Here is a 25,699-nt window from a genome sequence, read left to right as displayed (position 1 = left end):
GCACAATGGAACGGGACCTACTCTTATTTGTTTTACACAACGCAGGTGATAACTATTGGAAATGGCCTTATCTCGCATATACTAAGAAATATCTAACGTTCTAAGGTGACCTACGTGTTGCTCGTGGACTAACTATGGGGGCAGAACCTTTCACCTTTATTACTCAAATATGTACTTTCTCAGAACCGCAACTATATATATATATATATATATATATATATATATATATATATATACACACACACACACACACACACACACACACACACACACACACACACACACACACACACACACACACACACACACACACACACACACACAACATATTCATAACATATTCATGCAATTTTGAGTTATGCACAGTTTTGGTGTGTGCATGGGTGGTGTTTTGGCTGAGATTCATTGGTTTGCACACCTCCCGGAAGTATATAATAATAATAATTTAACCCAAAACTATTCAGTCAATTCCGTCCAACGTACAATTACCTTTCCGTCAATTTGCTTCACCGATAATTCTTATCAGTCTCAGTGACTATCATGCTGACAAAGGACATTCCTAGCAAAGTCCCTAAATATTCTACCGTCTTTGGGGAACAAATTGCCTTGCAATAGCATGGTGAAACTGGGCTATCTACTAGTATATCCTTACTATAATTCACGGACTGGTGTTTGTGTGTTTGTCGCGCTACTCCTACAGTTCTGGCCAGATTACATCCAGACTTGCTAGACATAGGATCAGCATGACCCAAATTAATGTATAGGGGTGTTTTTATCTTTGCCAATGGTTTTGGGAGGGGGAGGGGGGGAGTATTCCTGTCTCGGTTATTAGCCCCTGTTGGACGTAGTTTGAAACGGTGGATTAAGGATTAGGTCTTGTCTGTCCATCCGTCCGTCTATGTGTCAGTCAGTCCGTCTGCAACCATATCTGGGAGATGTATGGACCGATTTTTTTTCATACTTGACAGACAATACATGGTGATATATATATGCACAGCATTTTGTTTCGCGATGCAATCAAATATTTCCACTGACGTGCGGCCACAACGGCCACAACGGCCACAACCAGCCCAAATGGCCACACAGTTGACATCGCACGTGACAAAGCCGAATGCCTCAACTCTGTGTTCGCCTCGAAATCCTTAGTCCCAAACCCATCTCTCTCTGTTCCCACCTTTCCCAGTCGAACCCAACTGCTCCTGGACTCTGTGTCCTTCTCTCCTGACAAGGTGGAGGAGTTTTTGTCAAACCTCGACTCTGATTCTGCAACTGGACCAGACGGCATCAGCCCACGGGTCCTAAAATCCTGCTCTGCCGCTCTATCTCACCCTCTCTCTGTTCTTTTCACCCTATCTTTTGCTCAAGGTCATCTGCCAGCATCCTGGAAATCAGCTAACATTACCGCTTTACACAAAAAAGGTGCAAAAACAGATCCTTGCAACTACAGACCAATCAGCCTGCTCCCAATTATCAGCAAAGTCATGGAATCCATCATTGCTTCGGATATGAAATCTTTCCTCTTCTCCAATGGCTTGATCTCTGATCATCAATTTGGTTTCAGACCAGGTCACTCTACTCTGGACATGCTGCTTCTGCTGTCTCAACAATGGATGGAGGTCCTCAATGCCAAACAGGAAATCAGAGCGGTCTCCCTTGACATATCAAGGGCCTTTGATACGGTCTGGCACCCAGCTCTGCTCACCAAACTCTCCTCCTATGGTATCCATGGAAATCTCCATGCATGGCTTGCGGACTTCCTCTCTGGTCGTAGTCAACGTGTGGCCCTGAATGGATTTCTCTCATCTCCCCTTCCTGTTCAGGCTGGAGTTCCCCAAGGAAGTGTGCTGGGCCCTGTGCTTTTTCTGGTCTTTATCAATGATCTCTCTGACTCTCTGGAAAATCCTCTCTATCTCTTTGCTGATGACTCCACTCTCTGCCGCTCCATTCCTCTTCCCTCAGATCGGCAGTCTGCAGCCTCCTCACTCTCTGAAGACCTGGACAAAATCACAGACTGGTCAAACAAGTGGAACATGTCTTTCAATCCTGCCAAATCTCACTCTCTTACTATGTCTCTCCGAAAAGATCGACTGGACAACCCTCCCATCTACTTTCTCAACAATCCTCTCCAAGAAGTTCTGTCACTCAAGCTTTTGGGTCTCACTATCTGCCATGATCTTTCTTGGGAAAACCACATTTCCAAGCTGGCCTCCAAAGCCAGTCGCCGACTGGGCATCCTCCGTCGTGCGAAGTCCTTCCTCGGCACACCTGAGCTCCTCACCACTTACAAGGCTTTCATCCGCAGCTCAATGGAATACTGTTCTCCCCTATGGGCTGGTGCTCCTGCCTCACACCTGGCTCGGCTTCACGCTGTTGAATCCAAAGCTTTCAAAATCATTGGAATCTCCCGCGATGAAGCTATCTCTGAGGGCCTTTCACTCACTCACCGCAGGCAGGTAGGTGGTCTTTCTGTCTTCTACCGACTCCTCTCCGGCCTTGCTCCCCCAGCTCTCTCTGTGCTCTGTCCCCCAAATATTCCTACAGGTCGCACAAGATCTGCCAGCAACCCTCTGATGGTTAAACTGCCGAAATCTCGGCTCTCTGCTCACCTTCACTCTTTCATTCCTCTTTTCTCCCGCCTGTGGAACAAACTCCCACACTCCCTTCAATCCCTCTCCTCCCTCCAGGTCTTTAAAACAGCTGTTCACCACCATCTCTTATCTTCCCCCATCCATAACCTTGATCTTTTCTACCCCCACTAATTCACCCCAGATCCACCTTGTTTGAAATTCCAACTTATTTCCTGGAAATCCTGACAGTGTCCATATGTTTATACCTCTCCCACCCCCCCCCCCCTTCACATGCCTCCCCCCCTTCACATGCCTCCCCCCCAAAGCCCTCTCCCTCCCACAGATCTCTCGATGTCTCCATGTCTCTCGGTCCCTGCTCTCAAATGATGTGTTTGTGTCCTTCCCCCTCTCTCCCCATCTTGTCTACCGCTCCCGATGTTATTTGTTTTATGTGTCTGTTTGTCTTTCTGTGTGATTAATGTTCGCTCTCTCACGAGCCTCGATCTTGTATACAAAAAAAAAAAAAAAAAAAAAAAAAAAAAGCCAACTAGCGGCCATTTTAGTTGTAAAAAAAAAATGCGATGTCTTCAACCGGTTCTCAGACATGCATTTACCGATGTTGTTCAAATTTGGCGCACAGGTAATGAATGATGGTTTGCATATGCCCTTCATTTTTCTTTCGGGAACAGATTCAAGATTGCTGACTGGAGGCCATTTTGTTACTTAAACGTGTCTCCAACCATTTCTCGGACATGCATGGACCTATTTTGTTCAAGCTTCGCACAAAGACAATACATGAGAGTATACATATGCAGAAGATTTTTTGTAATCCGACCAAAGATGGCCGACTGGCGGCCTTTAACTCCGTACAGCAAAATTACTCAAACTACGGGGGCAATGACATTTTATGTCTTTTTCTTCCTGTATTTTCTATTTTCGGTAGTGATTGAGGGAACTGTCAGTTGCCTATACACCGCCCCAAATAAAGGTATGTGTCATTAGAACGTGTTGTATGCTTAGAACAAGGTCGCCCATAGGTTGGCTAGGACTGCTAGTATATATATAAACATAAATAGGTTGTGTTTACTCCACTTGAATGAAAGAACTGACATCACTCATTTGGTACACACGCTGTTTCCAAAGCTTCCTGTCTGCCAAGAAGTCTTGCTGGGTGTCACAAATCTTGTACACAACAGGGCATGTACTTGGACCCACGGCAAGTAGGTCACTGGGTCACTATATCATTTGTTCCGTGTTGACAGGTTTAAACCAAATAACCTTTGGATGAGCATGAGGTAGGTTATTGAACCGTCCACTGATGCAGACATTGTTCTTTTATGTTCTCGGTCGACTGACATTGTAACACTGACATTTTCTTTTGTATCTCATGAAGAAAAAGAACTTGCAACATCCCACGGACTTTCTTTTTCACTCTGAGCAGAGTTGTATTTAATATGAGTTGCCTTAATTGAAGCGGCTTCAACACAGGTGGAAGCCATTAGGCCCATGAAGCCTCTGCAATGGTTGCCAACCTATGGTTTCTGTGCTCTCTCCTTTTTAAATTTCGAGTGTCAAGCCAGGAAGCAGCATGTGCCTTTTAAAGCCTCTGCAGCCGAAGGCCAAAGGCTGTGTGTTTTTGGAGTGTTAGCCCGTTATCTGTTATCGGTTTTATTTGTTACCACAATAACTTGTGAGCCCCTGAACGACCAAACCTGGCACAACTAGAGATTATTCATAGAAAGATGAACCTTTTCAATTGGGGGTGGGGGGGGGGGGGGGGGTCGCAGGTCAACGGTCATGTGTCCTTTAATAAAAAATAAAAAAAAAATTCAGACCATAACTCGTTTTGAATCGTGTGATGTTTTCTCTCTTTTATTTATTTCTCTTTTCTTTCTCACACTTTCTCTCATGTTTCCTTTAATTGAGGTCAAACGTCACAGTGTGTTGACATCTAACACGGGCGGGGGCATATCCGTCGACATATTCACGTCAATTATCTATTTTGTAGTTGGTCTTTGGTATGCTCAGCCGGTGTTGGATTTGAACTGCCGACCTTCAGACCCAGAGTGGACTCCCAGAGTGGATGCCTTAACCATTACGTCACCGAGTCTGGGTTCATATCGTAGCCTTTGACACTACGAATTTGGCTAAGGCTAAAGTCGAGTCACCTTACGTGTCATATTTATTTGCAGGCAGCTGGTAGAGCTACGCCTTGGCAAGTTAGATCTCGTCAATTTAATTTTTAAGTGAGGGAGCCCTTGCCCAGGCATGTTTGATGAATTTGTAAAATCTTAGTCATTGGCAAAAGTTCCTGATTTTAGTTAATTTCTTCGAAATACATTCTGTGGGAGTTATGGAGGACTTGCATTTGCATTGTGGCTTGTGGCGTCTGCATCAAGAGTCTCACACTCAGACTGTTACATTGAACAAACTGCCTCCTACATGTTGTTTGCATGATAAAAGGGAACTTTTATTTACGCACCCTACATGGAACTCAAATATTTATTGATTTGAAGTTATTTCATAAAAGTTCAACTGAGTGCAATGGAATAATTATGATTTATGTAAAGGGTTTCTCGTTTTGAGATGAATTAAAGTTCATAGCTTTTGCTGTTGTAGCTATGTACTACATAGGAAAATCATTAATTGGACGATATATATAAAGGTGGGCGTGATTCGGAAAATTTTAAGTCCGCTTACCGCTTATCCGCTCCGCCAGCCCGTGTAGTCCGATTCGCTTATCCGCTTCAGCGGCCGAAAATCTTAGTCCGCTTACTGCTTATCCGCTTCGATTCGATTTTTTAAAAGCGCTTCAACGTTTTAAAAGTGATTTTTGACGTTTCTAAAGGGAATTTAATGCTTTTTAAGCCTAAATAGCCATTTCTAACTACTACAAAGACAAACAAAGCTTTTAAGATCAAAAATATACATTTTTATTTAAATAAAATTTATTCAAAATTTATTGAAATAAAGTTTTCCACTCGACTCTACTCTATGCTACAGTTAATTTAAATATAATTTTAATATATGCAAGTTACATTAAAGAAAAATCAATTTGCTCGTCCTTTCTTTGACAAGAGAGTCTACTAGTCAACAGACTAGCAGTCTGTTGACTAGTCCTCGTCTTCCTCCTCCACCTCATGGGCCTTCTTGAGGATTTGGAGGTTGCCCTTCATGAAGACGAGGGCCTCGAAGTTCGGTGCAGCCAGGGCCGACCTCTTAGGCCTGAGGATGTCCGACCCGTAGCTGAACACGCGCTCGACCGAGGCAGAGCTCGGGAGCGGCGTGTTCTGCCTGAGAAATAGAGTTACCCAAGCATCACGGAACTCGAGCGGGAAGAGATTGGGCGAGAGCCGAGTTGTTAGGGTTTCACTTATTATTCACTTAAATAAATATTCACAATTCTAGAGTAACGGCTCAGGCTAACAGCTGATTTGGCGAATCGCGATGCGCTTTAATTTTTCGGTAGTCCGCTTACGCTTATCCGCTTCGGTTTCCGGGGGTTGTTCCGATTCGCTTATCCGCTTCGAAAACGTTAGTCCGCTGCAGCGGATAAGCGGATAAGCGGACTTTCGAAGCGGACCGCCCACCTTTGGATATATATATATATATATTGGAGGATATCTAAATATCTATAAAGCTCAGTTGACTTTTTGCTCCACCAAATAACAGCGAAACGGAGTTGAGTAAAAGGGTGAAAATTCTACAGATGCTGTGACACATAACTACCTCTGTCGGTTTGAATGTTTGAAAGAGAATAGACGTCTGGATCAATTTTTGAATTAAATTTAAATCCTGATTTATATATATATATATATATATATATAAACGCGAGTTGTCTGTGTGTCAGCGTTTTATTCAGAGATGGCTGAACGGATCTTCATCAAACTTTCAGAGGTTCGTCAGTGAGTGCCTGGTCCTGTTTTCGGCCAAAAAAAAAAAAAAAAATGGAAAAAATGAGTTCGTTTTTTTGGAGTTAAAAAAAACAAATCGCTCGATAGTGCCGAAGCCTTTTTAAATGAATGACAGTTATATACAAGTACACATTCGCATAAATAAATACAAAACAATTACCAGACATTTGAATACAAATAAATCGAACAATTCTGGAAGTGTACGAATTTGGAAGAATGGCTTCTTCTTCCTGATCGGCATCACACTTAACTCAGAAACGTGAGCCACATTCACTCAGAAACGTGAGCCACTCCCCTTCCTCTCCTGTGTCCCTCCTCCCCTCCCCTTCCCTCCTCTCCCCCCCCCCCTCCTCCCCTCTCCCCACCCTTCCTCCTCCTTCCCCCCTCCTTCCCCACTCCCCTTCTCCCCCCACCCCTCCACCCTCCCTTCCTCCTCCCCTTCCCCCTCCTCTCCTCCCCTTTAAGATATAAATTCTCTGTAAAAGAGCTTCCACTTCTGACTGCTCCCCTTCCCCCTCTCCCCACCCTTCCTCCCCTTCCTCCCCCCTCCCTTCCCCTTTAAGATATAAATTCTCCGTAAAAGAGCTTCCACTTCTGACTGCTCCCTTTCCCCCCCCTCCCCTCCCCTCCCCTTACCTCCTTACCTCCCCTTCCCTCCCCTCCTCCCCATCCTCCTCCTCTCCTCTCCACCCCCCACATTCCCCTCCCCTCCCCCCCCCCGTTCCCCTCTACTCCCCCCCCCCCCCCCCCGTTCCCCTCCCCTTCCTCCGCCCGGTAACGCCGGGTACTTCTGCTAGTATATATATATATTATATATATATTGTTACGGACACGGCTTCAGATGTTGCTTGACCGAGCGGAATGGCCGCCGTGTTCGCACAATTTACCCGATTACCCCCAACTCACCCGATTCCACTCGAACGTTGGCCAAATCGCGCTACGCTAAATCAATGATGGAAAGGACACAACGACTGGGATAAATGAAACGACGCAAGGGGTACAGTTCTCAAGACCTCCGGAGGAGGATATAATTAGTGGTGGAGAAAAGGGGTAGATTACAAGGTAATGAGGTAAAGACACAGAAGAGATGGGCACTTAGTTACAGTCTTATCTTATCCCCGACAGACCACAGACAAACGGGACAAGACTGACTTACACAGGGATTGATGGCAGGGAAGGACAGGCAGTCGATAGCACAAGGTGCACCTTGGCTCAGGGACAGGATAAAGCACGGTCCAGTCCAGAGATGCGGGGAGGTGTCACAGCGCCCGGAGGTGGCGTCCTTCTCTCTCCAAGCTCAGCGCGCATCTGACGTCACCTCCCTCTTCCTGCGCATGCTCAGCGGGGAGTCACACGCCCTCGGCTCGTTGGCTCCGCCCCAGATGGGACCGGTCCGCCGCTTCTATTGGGTGCGGGGGTTACCGGGCTCCGCCCTTGACGAGGAGCTGACAGCGAGCCCCTACTTGGCAACCCCGTCGAGCACATGTGCGATGGCGGCTCGTTGGTAAGGCCTGGTGCCCTCCCAACACCCCCCACCAACCAAGCCAGAGTGAGGACGCGCACTCCCCGCGCCGCCACCGTTGTTGTTGTTGTTGTTGTTGCTGAACCGTGAGGAAGAGCTGCGGGGAGGTATTGGGAGGTCCTAAACTTCCTAACGGTGCCATACAATCACATTCTGGTGCAACGAAGAGTCAGAATCAATGGAAACGAGTCCTTAACTGACATAGACTAAGAATAACTAGCAAGATGTCCTATAGTTGTCTACGTGAGATGCGGTGGACCTGGATGCGACATTTAATGGGGGAAATAGGGGGAGGTCGGGTCTACAGAGTGTTGTTTACAGAAAATGGGACGAGGGAATGGGGGAATGGGGATAGTTGGGAAGTATTGAGGAAATAGGGGAATATTTACAAGCGGATATGGATGGATGTAAATCCCATATCCGCAACAATATATATATATATATGGAAAAAATATATATACATACAGTCACGTGAAAAAGTAAGTACACCCCATGTAAAGTTTTGACTTTTTCAACATATTTCAACATATAGCTATTTGATCTTCATTTCAACAATATTGATAGATGAAGGTGATATAATATAACAAATATCATGAAACATTTACATTTTGTAGTCCATTGTATAATTTAAATAAACATAAATGCAAATTTCGCATGTGGAAAAAGTAAGTACACCCCCACATTTATCACTACTTCAAATACCTAAAATTAGAATCAGGTGCACCGGCTCAGGTGCAAATGATAAGAACATCGTTCGAGAGGATCTTGGAGGAACCTGTCTTATTTAAACCTCAGACATTTAGTTTGGTTTGCTCTTTGTTGTTGAAGTGTGCGGCGTCACCATGCCTAGATCAAAAGAGCTCTCTGAGGCCTTCAGAAAGAATGTTATGGATGCCTACGAGTCTGGGAAGGGATTTTAAAAGAACTCCAAACAATTTGAAATCAATCATTCGACTGTCCGGAAGATCATCTACAAGTGGAGAAGATTCCAAACAACTGCCAACTTGTTCAGGCCAGGCCGCCCCAGCAAGTTCAGCCCGAGAGCAGTCCAAGATGCTGAAAGAAGTCTCTAAGAACCCCAGAATGTCATCACGGGACCTACAGGTAGCTCTTGCCACTGTTGATGTCAAAGTGCACGAGTCTACCATTAGAAATAGGCTGCACAAATTTGATCTACATGGGAGGTGTGCCAGGAGGAAACCTTTACTGTCCAGAAAGAACATCAGGGCAAGACTAAAGTTTGCCAATGAACACCTAGGCAAAGACAAGCACTTCTGGAACAATGTGCTCTGGACAGATGAGTCAAAGGTAGAGCTATTTGGCCACAGTACCAGAATACATGTCTGGTGAAAACCAAAGACAACATTTGACCACAAGAACCTGATACCAACTGTAAAGCATGGTGGTGGAAATATTATGGTTTGGGGCAGCTTTGCTGCATCAGGTGTTACGGATTCGTCGCTTCCGTTGTGGTGGTTTTCATCCACTTGAAACATTTCTGGTTCCATGTATTGTTATTACTAGGGCATGCCCGTACTATATATATATCTAAAATTATATCCCCCCCCCCCCCCTCTATTTACATGAAATGGTTTGGTCCATTCGCAAAGCCAAAGCGAACGGCTTGCGAGTACGGTAGAACCCCCCCCTCTATTTACATGAAATGGTTTGGTCCATTCGCAAAGCCAAAGCGAACGGCGAACGGCTAAATCGCCATAGCTCGGTAGCTCGCTGCTCTCTGATTGGTCGAATCGTTTTTTGGACATAGCTCGGTAACTACTTGTCCGATTAATATGAAACCTTGAAAAGGCACATCCTCGGGTCCCCAGCAATATACCTGGCAAGTTTCAAGTATATCGGACCGGTAGTTGTCGAGAAACAGCGGTCGCATACACACAGAGATTACTGGAATTATAGATAAATTGTTGTTTGAGGGAAATAGCAATTATTATTGTCAAAAGGGAAAAAAATTAATGTTTTAAATGAAACGGGAACCGGACGGCGACGAAGAGGAAGAGAGAAAAAAGAGGGCGGAGCGAGTGAGTCGGACAAGAAAGCCGAGCCGCTCCGAGTTCTGAAGTGAACGTTGTCGAACGGGAGTCACTAGCAAACTTTCGGGATTCCCGGGAAAGGGCTTCCGGCGACAGAGTTGTCATCGCTGTGACCGATCAACCTGTGTGTCAGGTTTTTGGCGGTGGATTCCGAGGAGAATTATCGCCAGGCCGTTATGTCTCAAGAACGGGTCGTCGGCCATTTTGACTCGCGCGTCGAGCAAGGTTTCTTTGCTTCGTCAGCCGTTTTCAGACGTATCTTGTGTGTGTGTGTGTGCACCGTGGCTTCTGAAGATTAATTTGCGGTTCGCCGACTGTGAGCCGTGAAAGTCCATACCCGAGGGTGTGATTTCCCAGTCGTCTTGAGGGCACCTTTGTGCAGCTTTCGGCTGTGTGACTGTACTTGCCATCCGCACAGGATTCTGGTCTCGATTGGACACCGTTCTGGCGATCGCTGGAGCGAATCTACGTTGGCTTGAAGCCGGGAATAAGAGACATTGGGGAATGTTCTTGTTTCACTCATTTGGAGCACAGTGAGTTCTGTATTACAAAATTGATGGTGCGATCATAGGACATCTTGATTGTACTATTGAATACTATTATTGTTGTACTGTTATTCTGGTGTGATCTTAATACAATATTTGTTTGTGAGTAGCAATTGGTGTGGTTTCACCGTTGATCTTTGACATACAGAATAACGCATCTTTCTGCCGTGACTCCTCTCGGGGCTCGGAGGTACACCGTGACCAGGGGGTCGGGGAGGAGCACGTAACACTCGTACCGAGCGATAAAGTTATTGGAGCATGGAATGAAGGTATTGGAAAGGGCGTTGGAGAGGAGGATAAGGAAGAAGGTGAAGATCGACGAAATGTAGTTTGGATTTATGCCAGGAAGAGGAATGACAGACGTGCTCTTTATTGTGAGGCAGTTGCAGGAGAAATACATGGAGAAGAGGAAGAAGTTGTGCACTTGGAAACAAACTCCCTCACTCTCTTCAATCTCACTCCTCCCTCCAGGTCTTTAAAACAGCTGTTCACCACCATCTCTTATCTTCCCCCATCCAAAACCTTGAACTTTTCTACCCCCGCTAATTTCACCCCAGATCCACTTTTTTGAAATACCAACTTCTTTCCTGGAAGTCCTTGCAGTGTCCTTGTGTTTATACTTCTTCCACCCCCCCCCCCCCTTCCCACGCCTCCTCCCCCCAAGCCCTCTCCCGATGTCCCGGCTCTCAAATGTTGTGTTTGTGTGCTCCCCCTTCTCTCCCCATCTTGTCTACTGCTACCCTTATTATAGTGCACAAGAGAAGAGGCATGTGCACTTAGAAACACATTGACTTGTGATCCAACTCTCATACTGATTGAATGTGGCGATAGAGCTCGATCATGCTGTGAATATGGGAAGCAACTGGTTACTCAATGGAGTTCCAGCTGTTTTACAACCTCATCTGAGCCAACCATAAACACCTAATGGGCCAGATGAGCATTGGTTGTAAAGTCTACCCTCACAAATGAATTGAGATCTTGTGTCCTGGAATGCTGTGTGATTTATAATAACTAGCTATGCCTGTCTGATCGCTTTGCTGACAGGTTTGATTAATAACAAATCACATTGTGCTTAAATAACAAACATAACTTCACAAACACCTTGCATGTCTATCTGTGAGTCTCACTGATGATTTAAAATGAAGTGAAACACTAAAAATGAATACACATTGTTGTTGTTGCTGCTGCTGCCATGGTGACTGTAGTTGTTGCTGTTTCTGTGCTCCTTCCATGTAGTAATGTATTGTACAGGGTGTTCCAAACAGACACAGACAACTTTGGTTGTTAATATATTTAGAACCACAAATGATACAATGATACCCTTTGGTTTATATGATACAGAAACTCATAACGTTTTGTGCACACCATCAATACACTTTAATGTGAGCTCCATTTGTCACATGCAAGACATCAAGGTGGTACATGAGTTATTGCCATGTTGAGCTCAGCATGTTTGGATCCACCAGTGTGCATGCAGCTGTGATCCGATAATGAAGATCCTGCAGGTTTGCCACCTTTGTGTTTTAGAAAACACCTTTGACGTGAATCATGGAGAAAAAAAAATCAAGGAGGGTTATGTCTGGTGATCGTGGGGCCAGGCAGTTTGTCCGTCTCAGCCAATCCAGCGACCTGGAAATTTCTCATTCAGGATGGTTCGAACGACTAAGGTCCAATGAGGGGGAGCACCATCCTGTTGAAAACTGATATAGGGTTGCAGGTCTTCAATCTGTGGGAAGGTGAATCCTTCCAACATGTTCATGTGAATTGTTGAGGTCACTGTATCCTCCGTAAAGAAAAACGGACCCACAACGCAGTCATGGAGAAGACCACCCCACACGTTGAACTTTGGACTGTCACATATGTACTCATTGACCACGTGGGGATTTTCAGAACCCCAGATCCTCACATTGTGCTGGTTGACCTTCCCTGATACATGAAAGCAAGCTTCGTCTGTGAACATGACCTTTTTCAGGTAATCTTCGTCATCCTCTATACGATTGAGCATTTCCAAGGGAAACGCTTTGTGTTTGGGTCCGTCATTTGGTTTGAGTTCCTGTAGATCTGCACCTTATAGGAATAAATCTTTAGTCGTTTATACAAAATCCTGTGTACAGGTGGTTGGTTGTCCATCCCAGTTCTCTGGATGCGCGTCGGATTGATTTTCTGGGACTTTGTTGAAATGATTCACGCACCCATTCAACATCTGCTGCACTTGTGCTTGGTCGACCGGTACTTTACTGTTTCTGACAATTTCCAGTCTCTTTAAAAATTTTGTACCACTCTCAGATACTAGTCTGCGATGGCGAATTCCTTCCATACCTTGTACGGAAATTACGCTGAACTAGCTTGTCGGATCTCGTCTCTATGAACATTCGATGCACCGCTCCTTCTCCTGTGGAGTCACCATTTTCTTTTGCATTAAACCACCAGACCTGAAAATAAAGAAAGCTTTGATTTTCTGTATCATATTCAACAATTGATATCGTATCATTTGTGGTACTAATTATATTAACAACAAAGTTGTCCAGGTCGATTTGGAACACCCTTTGTATTTATCCCCATCCACTTTGAGAAAAAATGGGGGAATGAATATTGTGATTGGCTCTGTCTGTCCATCCGTCACGGTATCCCCTCCTAAATGGTTGGCCAGAAATTCACTAAACATGGTAGTTATGACCACCACAAGGCAAGATCGTGCAAGAGCAATGCAATTTTGGCCCCACCCCTAGGGAGGAGTCGAAAGGTCAAAACGAGAAAAATGCAATTCGGGGCACATTTTAAAACATTTAAAAAAATTAAACTTTATATTGTATACGTGCAATCAACATTGAGACACATGAAATATGTAATGATTTTTGGGGGGGGGTTTGACCCCCGGTTCATGCCTCAGGCAGTGGGGTCTTAAAGTTACAGCGGTGGGGAAAAATGATTACAACTCAAAATTTGATAATGGTTCATTCCTGGTGGAACTTTTTGCTGTCTTTCATGTTGGGAAGTGTGGGGATTTGCAATGGCATGCCATCAACTTCGTTCTTGTTTTTCTTTGCTTTAGGCCTCTTGTTTTAATGTCATGAATGAGTTATTGTGATATTTCAGTTTTGGCGAACTGACTTCTTTTCTGGTTCTTAAATTAGCTCTAAATATTTTTTTGGGGAGGGTGGGGGGGGCTCTTCCATAACCTGAAGTGTGTACACATGTACTGTGGGCTTTCAACTGTGTAACATTTTAACTGTGATATTTAAAATAATATACCCTAAATGCGCACACTTCAAAAACTTCAAATGATTAGGTGCTTTGAGGATGTATACTTGCATTACACAGTCAATGTTTGGCGGGTGAGCGTATTAATTTAGAAAAGAGGGATTGGAAAGAATAAAGGGAGGATAGAGGAGTCAATAAGGGAGAAAATAAACATAATGGAAGTTGGTGTTGGACAAAAGTTCCAAGTTTCTACATCTGTAATATTGGTTCGGATAAATATTCTTGTTTCAAAAATATACCCTTTTAATTTTCGTCCATTTCTATTGATACACTGTTTCCAATCAGCATTCAAACCCAATTTTTGTTTTTCCCCGATTTTTTTGCAGAGCACGGTGAGCATTTTGCAATGGAGGGCAATGAAGAAGCAAAGGAGAGTAAGGCAGTGAGGGATATTCATAACATCCTGGAGAAGGTCCGCAACAACATCGAAGGACACGAGCATAGCCTAGAGAATGAAGAACTCATTGAGGACCTCCAAGAAGCAATGTTGAAGCTTTTGAAAATCAAGGTATGTAAACCATCCCGTGAAGTTGACATGAAAAGAGATTGAAGAATAAGTTTTCATGATACTAATGTCAGTCTGTTGCCATCCGTTTGTCAGCTGTCCACTCTATGTCCTTTTAGCTCTTTCATGAGTTACCTGTATTTTCAAAAAGTGAAAATGGTGTGAAAGTGATTATAAAGTTGGAAGTGCTTTTCACTTTGCAATATATTTCAATAAGGAAAGAGTCACAGCTGAGAAACCCCACTCTGAGCCAGAAGCAAGTGATCAATGACACACCACAGACCATGTAGTCAAGATGGTTGTCATTTGATGCATATCCAATAAGTACAATATATCGGGGAATAGGAAGAATTATAGCTTGCCTACTCTTCGCGAATGACACCGGGGGATCTGCCTGCAACCCTCTTATGGTTAAACTGCCAAAATCAAGACTCTCTACCCACTTTCACCCTTTCATTCCCCTTTTCTCCCGCCTCTGGAACAAACTCCCTCACTCTCTTCAATCTCACTCCTCCCTCCAGGTCTTTAAAACAGCTGTTCACCACCATCTCTTATCCACCCCATCCAAAACCTTGATCTTTTCTACCCCCGTTAATTTCACCCCAGATCCACTTTTTTGAAATAACAACTTCTTTCCTGGAAGTCCTTGCAGTGTCCTTGTGTTTTATACTTCTCCCACCCCTTCCCACGCCTCCTCCCCCCAAGCCCTCTCCCGATGTCCCTGCTCTCAAATGTTGCGTTTGTGTGCTCCCCCTTCTCTCCCCATCTTGTCTACTGCTACCCTTATTATATGTTTTGTGTGTCTGATTTTTGTTTGTGTGCTACATGTTAGCTCTTTCACGAGCCTCGATCCTGTGCACAAAAAAAAGAAAAAAGTTTTGGGGTCCGAGCGGATGTTGTTAAGGTAGGTAGGATGCTTTCATAAATTCCTCAATAAAATTATGATTTTGAAATTGACTCGATACTGGCCTGCTCCCAAATCGGGAAGTGAACAGACGACGACAATTAGCTGGTCTGATAATATCTCAATAGAAACGTGATTTAACACGGTATTTTGTTGTCGTATTAATGTATGATTGGAATGATGCTGTTTGGAATGCAAAATAGAGATATTGAGTTTAAATATGAACGAGGAAATGACGTGAGGGTTTCTACTTTCTGACCGTGATATTCGCGGATTCGCCATATGCAGATTCGCCATTAACTAGGTATAAGAACCATTCAGATGGGGTACGTTTTTTTTTCCCCAAGTCCTTCACGAACCTGCTGTTCGACTAAAGGTGGCTCAGGAATTGTGGAATTTATTGGATCCATGGTTTAGCATTCACCGTTTCCACGTTTTGTTTGTTTTTGGCTTCCCACCTGTGCAGAGCACAGGTACCCCACGAGTTTATGATAATTGTATGCTTTCATCTCTCACCTGGACTCTGCCAAATATATGAGCATTATATAGGTATGATGTACGTATTGCGATATTTAAACATTTGGTGTAGGGGGGAAGTGTGAGAGGAGTAGAACGGTTTTTGTCCTTTAAGTCAGTATCCTGAATGGATGCCAAATTTGTATGTTCACCTTCTCAATCTTCATGCAACAAAGAGAACCTAGTAGATATTGAAGAACGTTAGAAACACGACACGTACATGATGAATAACACAAAGATACATTGCACCCAATATGTCTTTTATATGACTTGGCTTGCAGTTCTGTTGATTTGGATCAGTTTTGGACAAAAATACATATTAGTACTGGTACATTAGTGTGGTCCAAAAATGCAAAAAAAAATCACTTTTTTATTTGGATTTTGATGCTCTATTGGATTATTGTTAGAAATGGTCTAAATCATTCACCCAAAAAATATTTTGCATCTGAGTCATCTATAAACTCATACACACTCAACATATAAATTTGTCATTTGGTCAATTTTAATGACTTACAAAGACTTTAGAAATATTTTTTTCCTAAATAATGTCATTGATGGTACATACCCCTGTGAAGTCCTCATGGTCGAAACATGAATCAGACATGTATGAACATTGAACATGTTTCAAGCATTGTCAAACATGTTTCGACCATGATGATTTCACACTCACAGGCGCAATGCGCATGCAAAAAGTTATGAACCACAAAATGGCTTTTAGTACAATAGTGCATGTACTTTTTCCACCTAGGTTGCTATTGGATTGTTCTCATTTAGCCAAATTTGGTGAAAAACGCCATATTTCAATTGAAGTGTGTATGAGTTTCTAGATGGAATTGAGCGAAAATATTTGGTGGGTGAATGTTTTAGACCATTTCTAACAATAATCCAGTAGAGCATCAAAATCGGAGAGATCGATGTTTTTTTGGACCACCCTATGGTACATGGTACGATAGTATTCATATAAATTGGTCATTCAAGTATGTCATCCAATGAAAATGATTTGGATGATGAAATGCTTGCATCAAGAATGGGCTGCAGTACATTGATCTGGATTACAGTTCCTAATGTGGTGAGTGTTAAGTAGTTGAGGCTGTTTGTGGTACAGGCAGGTGGCGCCGAGGCCGTGCGGAGTGCACGCCAGAACGCAGTGGCGTGGTTGTACATGGCTGTCGATCTGGTGGAACATTGGCCTGAATGCAGGCCCTTGGAGGAATGCACCATGGAGAATCGCCAAGTCATCGACCTTATTGACCAAATATCTGGTAATTAACACCGCCTTTGTGCCATTACGACTGCCTCGCATCACAATTTCAATTTGGTGTTTGAACATGGTCAACATGTTGGGAATCGGTGAGATCACTAAAATGCACTGTGTTAATGAACTTGATGAATCAGTGTGGAGGTCGTTTGTTAATTTGTGTATCGCACCTGGCTGCTTGTTGCTTCAATTCCAAGAGAGTAGTCGTGTCATCGATGTAGTGACCCCTGTAGGTTCAGGCTAGAATCTGGATGATTTGGGGTTTTGTCCACCAGCAGTAAATGGCACCCTGGTGTTAGTCTCTTCCAACAAAGGCATACTCATTCTTGATGTAACGTCTTGTCCGTGAAGCACCGGAATGCCAGTTTTTATAACAGTGTCGGGAATGAAATCCAGATTAAGCAAGTGATAGGCAAGTATGCCACCTCTGAGCTACAGTCTCGATGTCCATGGAGATTATAATTATAATTGATGAAAAATGGTGAAACTAGAAGGATTTGGTATTGAATTGTTAAAGACAGAGAATTGTTAATTACACTGCCGAGGCGGGAATGTGTGTGTGTGTGTGTGTGTGTGTGTGTGTGTGTGTGTGTGTGTGTGTGTGTGTGTGTGTGTGTGTGTGTGTGTGTGTGTGTGTGTGTGTGTGTGTGTGTGTGTGTGTGTGTGTGTGTGTGTGTGTGTGTGTGTGTGTGTGTGTCGTTGGTTGTTATCTCCATTTCCGGGTTTCAGGTGGTGGAAGTGAGTCCTCCCAGGACCCAAAGTATCCACCTCCGCTTCGGTAAGGGATCACGGTTCATGGACCAAACTGTTCAACCTTTTCAAAGTTTTGTTCCAAGTTCTCTTTTCAGGATCGTCACCGAACCCCGGATTGCCTCCAGTTGTAGTTTATTTGTGATAATATTCTCGGGGACGGTTTTTAAAATCTCAGTGACATTCTTCTTTATTACTTCTGTTCCTCCAATTATCACTGGTACAATTTTGATCTTCAGATTCCAAGATCTTATGACCTCATTTTTGAGGTCCTCGTATTTGGTCATATTCTTGGTTTCTGTGTTGTTTGGGCCAAAATCGCGAGGTACTGATATCTCAGTCATCAATGCTATCTTTTACTTTTTGTTCCCGAGTACGCAATTCTTTATTTTCTGTGTTCACGCTCTATGGAATCAGGTCGTGTGTGTGTTTGGTGTGGTGTGGTGCGGTGTGGTGCGGTGTGGTGCTATGCATCAAAGCCAGATACAGAATTTTTGACACTTCCCACAGTAGCTTATGTGAAGATGAGGCGAGTTATTGACAGTACCATGATTAATGCTCTAACCTACTAGGGGCATTAAATCAGCAAAGTAGCACAGTCATGCTGCCTTTAATGGTATAAGCAAGTATGCACATATATATATATATATGAATGAATGATCGTTTTAAGGCCATTTTCCCCGCTAGAGCGGGGGTTAGCCTTGCGGGCCCCATGACAATCATGGTTCCCTGTTTGAGGCAATGTTTTTATGGCCGGATGCCCTTCCTGACGCCAACCCTTGGTCACGCTCTTACGATGCGCAGGGATACGGTGTACCTATTCTAAACCGGGGTACACACCGGGATCATTCATCCCAGCAAGCTGGTACTCAATTTGCCGACCTCGGAAGGATGACAGGCTGAGTCAACCCCCTTGGCGTTAATTCAGCGATCGACCGGGATTTGAACCCAGGATCCTAGGATCCCAAGCCGGCACCCTAACCGCTAAGGCAACACCAGGCACATGCTGCACACAAATTAATGAATAACTACCACACCCTCCTTGCCTTCCCTCCCTTCCTTGTGTATTTCTGGGACCCTCAACAAAGTCTTGGGTGACACACACACACACACACACACACACACACACACACACACACACACACACACACACACACACACACACACACACACCAGAGCAACAAATTATTGTTGGACTACAAGATAATTGGTTTAGTAGGGCCACAAAAACAATCTGAAGGAAATAAATCTTGTTGCAGTTGGAACAGGGGCACGTGGTTTCTTTTAGCATTATACTTTAGCTTTGTTTCCCTGTTCTTTCACCTGGCTGGCAGCATGGCCCGAGAGGTACGCACACTCGCCCATGAGCTGTTTAGCCTGGGTTTGAATCCAGACCCAGCTATAAACTGTAATCTTGGTGTTTCATTGGCAGGGTTATTCATCAATGTGTGTGGCCTCCCTCGGAAGGACGTTAAACTAGGTGTCCCATCTGCCGGCATTAGTTTGTGGACATTTAAGATTGTACGGTGTTCCTTGTGAAGAGTAGGCGAGCTAACGCCGGCACTCTGAACAATTTCATATGCACACACGGTCGAGTATCCTGTTGGAATTTTGACCATTGCCAATAAACCTCTACAGCAGAACCAGTTCTCTGTGTAGAGCTTGGTACATGGTGATATTGATGATGATCATTTCTTTTACCACCCCATATTCTGTCCAAGCTGAGGTAGAACCAATGAAGCAAGAGTTGCTGCTGTCCCTGGCATCTGGCTGTCCAGAAGTCTGCCATTACGCGAGACTTGCCAAGGCACTCAATGCTGCACAGCTGCGCTTAGACGCCGTGGAAGCCTGCGGACAAGAGACTATCCGTGCTTACCGCCGAGCCGCTGTGCAGCGTGTTTCTCTGCTTCTTCGCTTCCTCGACCATGCTGGAGAGATGGGCGTCGGTTTTGGTCCAGCGGTGGAAGATAACGTTGGTGGGGCAGGAAATTTGCTTGATACAGCACCTCTTGCCGAGGTCCGAGAGACCCTGCATGAGGCCAATCTTCTGAAGGCTGAAATGCTTGGTCTCTGTCACTCTACAAATATGTCAGAGACTCCAACGAAGACAGCATTACAGGAAGAGGATTATAAAACGACGGAAATTGTCGTGGAAAATGAGGGACAGCGACACCAGACACTCTCAGGGTTGCAGAGGCAGCTGCTAGCTCTGCAAGCTCGTTTGGATGAGGTGCAAAGTGGCCGAAACCCGTACGTGCGGCAGGAGCGCAGGCGTGCGGTGCTGGAGGTGCAGGCATTGCTCTCACACGGAGATCTCCTCAACGCATTGGACGAATGGAAAATAAAGATGGGTGCTGAAAATGAGGGCACGCAGCCAGTACATCCGGCAGAAGCATTGGCCTGGAAGGTGGGTACACCTCGGCACATTGATGAGTACATCTTTGCTCCTTTTTCATTGGCTCGTGTCAAATAATTGTGTCGCTTGATTAAAAAGTGCTTTTGGCTTGGTATACCTTTTACACCACCGTTGTATTTTGATTCGTTGTGCCCCTCACTCACTACCTCATCTGTTTTGTGAAATGTATTTTCACAGGTACAGCAGGAGCTCTGTGAGCTGCAAAGACAGGTTCTGTCCTTCTCTGGTCGGCATGGTGACAAGGATTATCTATTCCTCGAAGAATTATTGACGACAACTTCTGGCGTTGGATGCGGTGGAAACGCACGGGGATAGGAGCGCTCGCGACGTGCGCCGCAGTGCAGTCACTACGGCACAGGGAATGTTGTCCTATCTCGATATCAAGTCTGACGATATCGATGACTGACCTTTTGAAGGTGACCTCGATTATTGCCTTTGCTTCGTTGACCACACGGTGATGTCCCGTCATGGACTCGTGGAGCTTGGAGAATGAAGTTTGTTTTGCCACTGGTTGGGACTTGACAGTTGTACTGTACGGTACGCGATCTGTCGCTGATGAATACAAAACGCAGTTTAATTTTCCTTTTTGATCACTAATTTTCGCTGAAGTTACACTTCCTGGTTGCTTGTTAGGAGAACTATTGGTTTTTCAATTGCAGGGCGGCTCCAAACACAGAATCCTCGCCGTCGAGTTCCAGGATCTAATCCGCTTCGAGTCGAAACCCAGCTTTCTGCTTTTGTCTGGTACGGCGTTTTATCTTGAGTAATTGAGCTGACCGGTTGGGTGTGATCTTCTTTGAGGTATTTGATGGCTGCCAATAGTCTAAGGATCGATGTAGACACTGAACTTTCCTGATTGGCTGTTTATTGGAAAAGCTTGTATGTTGCTCCACATTTTGTATTTGCGCTATTTATGTTTTTGTTTGTTTCCTCAATTTGCACTTGTGCGTGGATCGAAAACATGCTGCCGTACCTTTTAGCTTTATGAATGGACCTGGTGAAATCACTAAGTTAATTGTTATTTTACGCGCATCTCATAGCAAGGACGTTCAACTGACTTCCCAGAGGTCGGGGTTCAAATGTTGCTGAAGGAGGAAGTCGATTGAGATTCTGAGCTAATGGAGACTGAGCTAGTCTCGGTAGGTCGCTGAGGGATGGACAAACACACATTTGGCTCAGAAGAGGTCTCCACCGAAGGTGGTTCGGTCATCATCCAATGTCGCACATTGGGGTTGATTCTTCCTCATACCTTCAGGGAAACTTGTAATTGGCACTAGAATGCTACTGCTCATGTTAAAGGGCACCACCCATCCCTCCAACCAGGTATCTAGTCGGTCCCACCCTGTTTCCCGTCATTTCTCTATTATTGTCTCTCTCACGCACACCCACCCCAACATTAGCAACCCTTTAATTGTGTTCAAGGTTGTCTTCTTCTTCCTTCATAATTTCTACAGCAAGGGTGATGGAGGAGCTTAAAGATGGAAAATGAAGAACAAAAGGCATTGCATTGTAGATAATAAAGCAACACTAAGTGTGCAGTTTAGCCACTCTGCACAACGACTTCATTACAAGCACCCACTCAGGTAAGACATTTGTATGATGTCGTTGAGTGTACGGTCCCAAACGCCTTTCTTTTAGGAGAGATAGAATAGTGTGTTCTTCAGGCCCAGATAGTTTAACATCCTTGCTGATGCTTGCCGTGTTCCATCTTTAACAGCACGATAATGGCTACTTATAGTCTGATTATGGTTCCCAGGAAACCTTCTGTGCAACTTCCCTCTAATGTCACATGGTCATCATAACCAATCCCTGTACTGCATTCGGGTGGTCATTTGTTCTCTTTTTTACCTTTTTTTTTTTTTTTTTTTGCATTACAGAAGCATTTTCCTTTCCTCATTGTTTTTGTCCCAGATTGTATGCAATGGTCCTTTTATATCTCCAGTTTCCAAGCTTGCACTGATGACTTTTTCTTCAAACAAATTCCGATTCTTCTTCAAACCTCAAACACTGTGTGTGTGTGTGTGTGTGTGTGTGTGTGTGTGTGTGTGTGTGTGTGTGTGTGTGTGTGTGTGTGTGTGTGTGTGTGTGTGTGTGTGTGTGTGTGTGTGTGTGTGTCGGTCGGTCGGTCGGTAGTGCGCCATCGTATTGTGGAACGAAATGGTAAAATATTACCGTTTGCTCCGACGAAGCGTCAACACCCGAAACCTCAGCTACTCCTTGCTTCCTACAGCGGTTAGCGTACCTCGATTGACGTCCCGTCAATTTCATCTATCCTCTTACCTGTCTACCGACGCAGAACACTGGTTCACCTTCCGTTTACTTATTGCAAGTACCATACCCTTCTGCTCTCGGTTCTATTTCTTTATGCCCTTTCACTTGCAAAATAACCATTTTGCACGGCTGATGCAAGAGCAAAGTGAGTGCAGGCCTACTGTATTACAAGCACGTGCTATATTTCCGGGCATTGTGCAAACGTGACTTTAAAACTATGCACGACCCCTTTTTATTGTCACATCTACGTCCTGTGTGTTCTCTTACTGCCGCAATATACTTTAAATCAATCATCTTTGGCAAAAATTAAATAACCCGTGTTTTCTCATTCACTGAGTGAATTTGTCACAATTCTCAGACTCGGATAACACTGGGTCTTTGTTGTTGTTGTTGTTGGAGCAGATTTGTATCGGTTCTTATTTTGTGAAAATTAGTGGATGGTTTGCCTGCGTCTGTTTACTTTGCACAAGTTGAATTAAAAAGCTTTGGAAACACGATTGAATGGAAATTGTTTTCTCTTGTTACCTCCGCCACCAAAGGTGGACGGAGGTTATGTTTTCACCCCAGTCTGTCTGTCTATGAGCAAGATATATCAAAGCGTTACGGACAGATTCGGCCGAAACCTTGTGGACAGGTTGGGTGTATGACAAGGACAAATTGATTAGATTTTGGTGAAGATCCGGATTGGAATCTGGCCTATCTGTGGGTTACAAAATGTAAACTGTTCAGCCTCGCGGAGGTATGTGCTCTACCTTGCTGTAGTTGTTTTTCAGAATCGAATAGCAAGGCAAAGCATGAATTGATTATATTCCTTAAACATTGCAGCCTTACAAATGTACAAATCACTTACATAAATGAAGACACCAGTCAACGCAGCACTCGACGTCAGACAAACACAGTCCAACGACGCAACTTCCTGGAGTTCTGGGGTTGCCGGTTGCGCCATCTAGTGGCTTTGTTTTCTGTCCTCAGTCAGTGGGGCATTTTTAGGGAGACATCTCACCTCACCAACCTCAACCCTCCTATCTCCAGTCCGATGCAATCCGTGCTTTATCCTCTGAATTCTGCTTGTCCAGTGAGGAAGCGGCACGTACCATTTTAAAAGTGTTTGGTATGACTCGGCAGGGGTTGAAATCGAACCGTTGACCTCCCTGACCACAACAGCACAACCCCACTTAGTCTGGCACGCTTTTACAAAAATATAAATTTTTGACACCCACCTCCCTCCACCCCCACTCCTTCTATTTATACACATTCTCTCTTCTATTTCCTCATATATATATTTTTTTCTCCTTCCCTCACACATTCCACTTGGTTGTTCTGTCTGACCTATGCTCTCTTACTTGGTGATTTCAGTATTTTTTCCTGTTACTCCCATGAGGGTTGTAACCAATTGTTGCTCCGTTATCCTCACTGTCTGTTTAACCTTTTAACCTTGCACTTTCATGATCCTTACCCTTGTAGAGAATAGAAGACTCCTTTGATTGCTTTTCTCAACTTAATTTCTACATTTCAATGCCCCCACCCCCTTTCCAACAAGCTTTTATTCTTCCTCCCTGTTGTCACATACAAATGGCCCCCCATTCCAGCAGGACAATATGTACAGAAGTTGAAGGTTCGTTGAACGTGTGCGGAACAAGTTTTGTGAGGTCTACGCCACCACTGACTTAACTCACTTTGTCTGATGTAAGAGAATATCACTCAAGTGACGACTTCTGATAATTCCACAAGAGGACATTTCCAAACAGTTTGGAAAACGCCCCGTTTGGAACATTTCATCACGACTTGCTTCCACCGGTTTCACAATTAGGTGAAGACAGCCCATAGCTTTTTGAATGTGTGCATACCTGTTGGTGCCGCATGTGTGAAATCGTATTTGAATACATGAAAAGCTTGAAGAAGGACATGTACCACATTTTGTTAATGTAGCTTGTCTTTTTTTAATGTCTCCGCCGACAAAGTTGCAGGAGGCATTATGTTTTTGGGTTGTCTGTCCATCCGTGCGTCCGTGATGGGTTTTTGTTACCACGACAACTTAAGAACAGCTGAAGGGATCCAAGTCAAACTTGGTGCAAGTATGTACAATAATGCAAAGATGAACCGATTAGATGTTGGGGTCAAGAGGTTACCTTCGGTAAAAATTCTGCTACCGCGGTAACTTGTGAACCATTGATGGGATTTTGACCAAACTTGGTAAAAGTATATATTATGATGCAAAGATGAACTGATATTTTGGCATCAAAAGTGAAAGGTCAGAAATCATGTCAGGTGAAAATGTGATACTTGAGAACAGCTGAATCAAATTTAAATCATTTATTTCATTATATCCATTTCAATCCATTATTTATTATCCATTTCATTAAATCATTTCAATCATTATTATCATTACAATAGCCTGGTGTTGGGCTAGCGGCTAGGGTGCCAGCTTAGGATCCCAGGATCCTGGGTTCGAATCCCGGTCGATCGCTGAATTAACGCCAGGGGGGTTGACTCAGCTTGCTTCATCCTTCCGAGGTCGGCTAATTGAGTACCAGTTCACTGGTAATTCCCTGCTTGTCGTAAAAGGCGACAAAAAGGGTTGGCGGCAGGAAGGGGGGCATCGGGCCGTAAAACATTGCTTCAAAAAGGGGACCAAAAAACAACAACAACCACGGTCCCCGAAAAAGGCCAACCCCTGCTTTGCGGGGGGAAATGGCCTCTAAATGTGTTTTTTTATATTTTTTTATTTAAATCAAACTTAGTGCAAGTATGTATAGTGATGTAATAATGTGGGCAGAAGCATATCGGTCAAGGAGTGCCTTTCTGTTTTTGATACAAAGTCGAGGCTCATGAAAGAGCGACAACATAGAATGGATCAGGTTGTAACAACAAACGGAACAGTATAAGGACAGGGGGGAAACACAGCAACTGCAGGGTTGAGGTTAAGGTGCAAGTAGAGGGATGCTTGGACAATAAGGATGCACGGGATGGACAAGATGGATGCAGAAGCAAACTCTCAGGAAGGAAAAAATGGAACTTTGGAAAGAGGTTTGTTTGTGGGGGGGTTGATTGGGGGTGAAAAAAAATCATGGTTTGGATAGGGTTGAGAATGGGTTGCTTTCTGAGATTGTGGTAAACTGCTGTCTTAAAGAATGAGATTGAAGAGAGTGTGGAAGTTGGGTTCCATAGGTGGGGGAAAAAGAGGAATGAGAGGAATGAATGAGTGGAGGTGAGCAGTGA

General features: G+C 44.3%; 2 protein-coding genes across 2 annotated transcripts in view; one reads left to right on the top strand and one right to left on the bottom strand.

The window, feature by feature from the left end:
• NDUFAF7 (NADH:ubiquinone oxidoreductase complex assembly factor 7) overlaps positions 1-25,699 on the bottom strand; it is a 486,324-nt gene that overhangs the window by 163,453 nt on the left and 297,172 nt on the right. The window lies entirely within an intron of this gene.
• LOC137438148 (BAG family molecular chaperone regulator 5) lies at positions 17-22,977 on the top strand. Its single transcript, XM_078766539.1, has 6 exons — positions 17-45; positions 10,473-10,587; positions 14,187-14,368; positions 16,891-17,047; positions 19,515-20,200; positions 20,387-22,977. The coding sequence occupies exons 3-6, from the start codon at positions 14,207-14,209 to the stop codon at positions 20,522-20,524; spliced, it is 1,143 nt and encodes a 380-aa protein (XP_078622665.1). The 5' UTR covers positions 17-45; positions 10,473-10,587; positions 14,187-14,206; the 3' UTR covers positions 20,525-22,977.

Source organism: Myxine glutinosa, chromosome 12, assembly GCF_964187855.1.
Source record: "Myxine glutinosa chromosome 12, kmMyxGlut1.1, whole genome shotgun sequence".
NCBI classification, from domain to species: domain Eukaryota; kingdom Metazoa; phylum Chordata; class Myxini; order Myxiniformes; family Myxinidae; genus Myxine; species Myxine glutinosa.
This window is presented reverse-complemented; position numbering and strand designations above follow the sequence as displayed.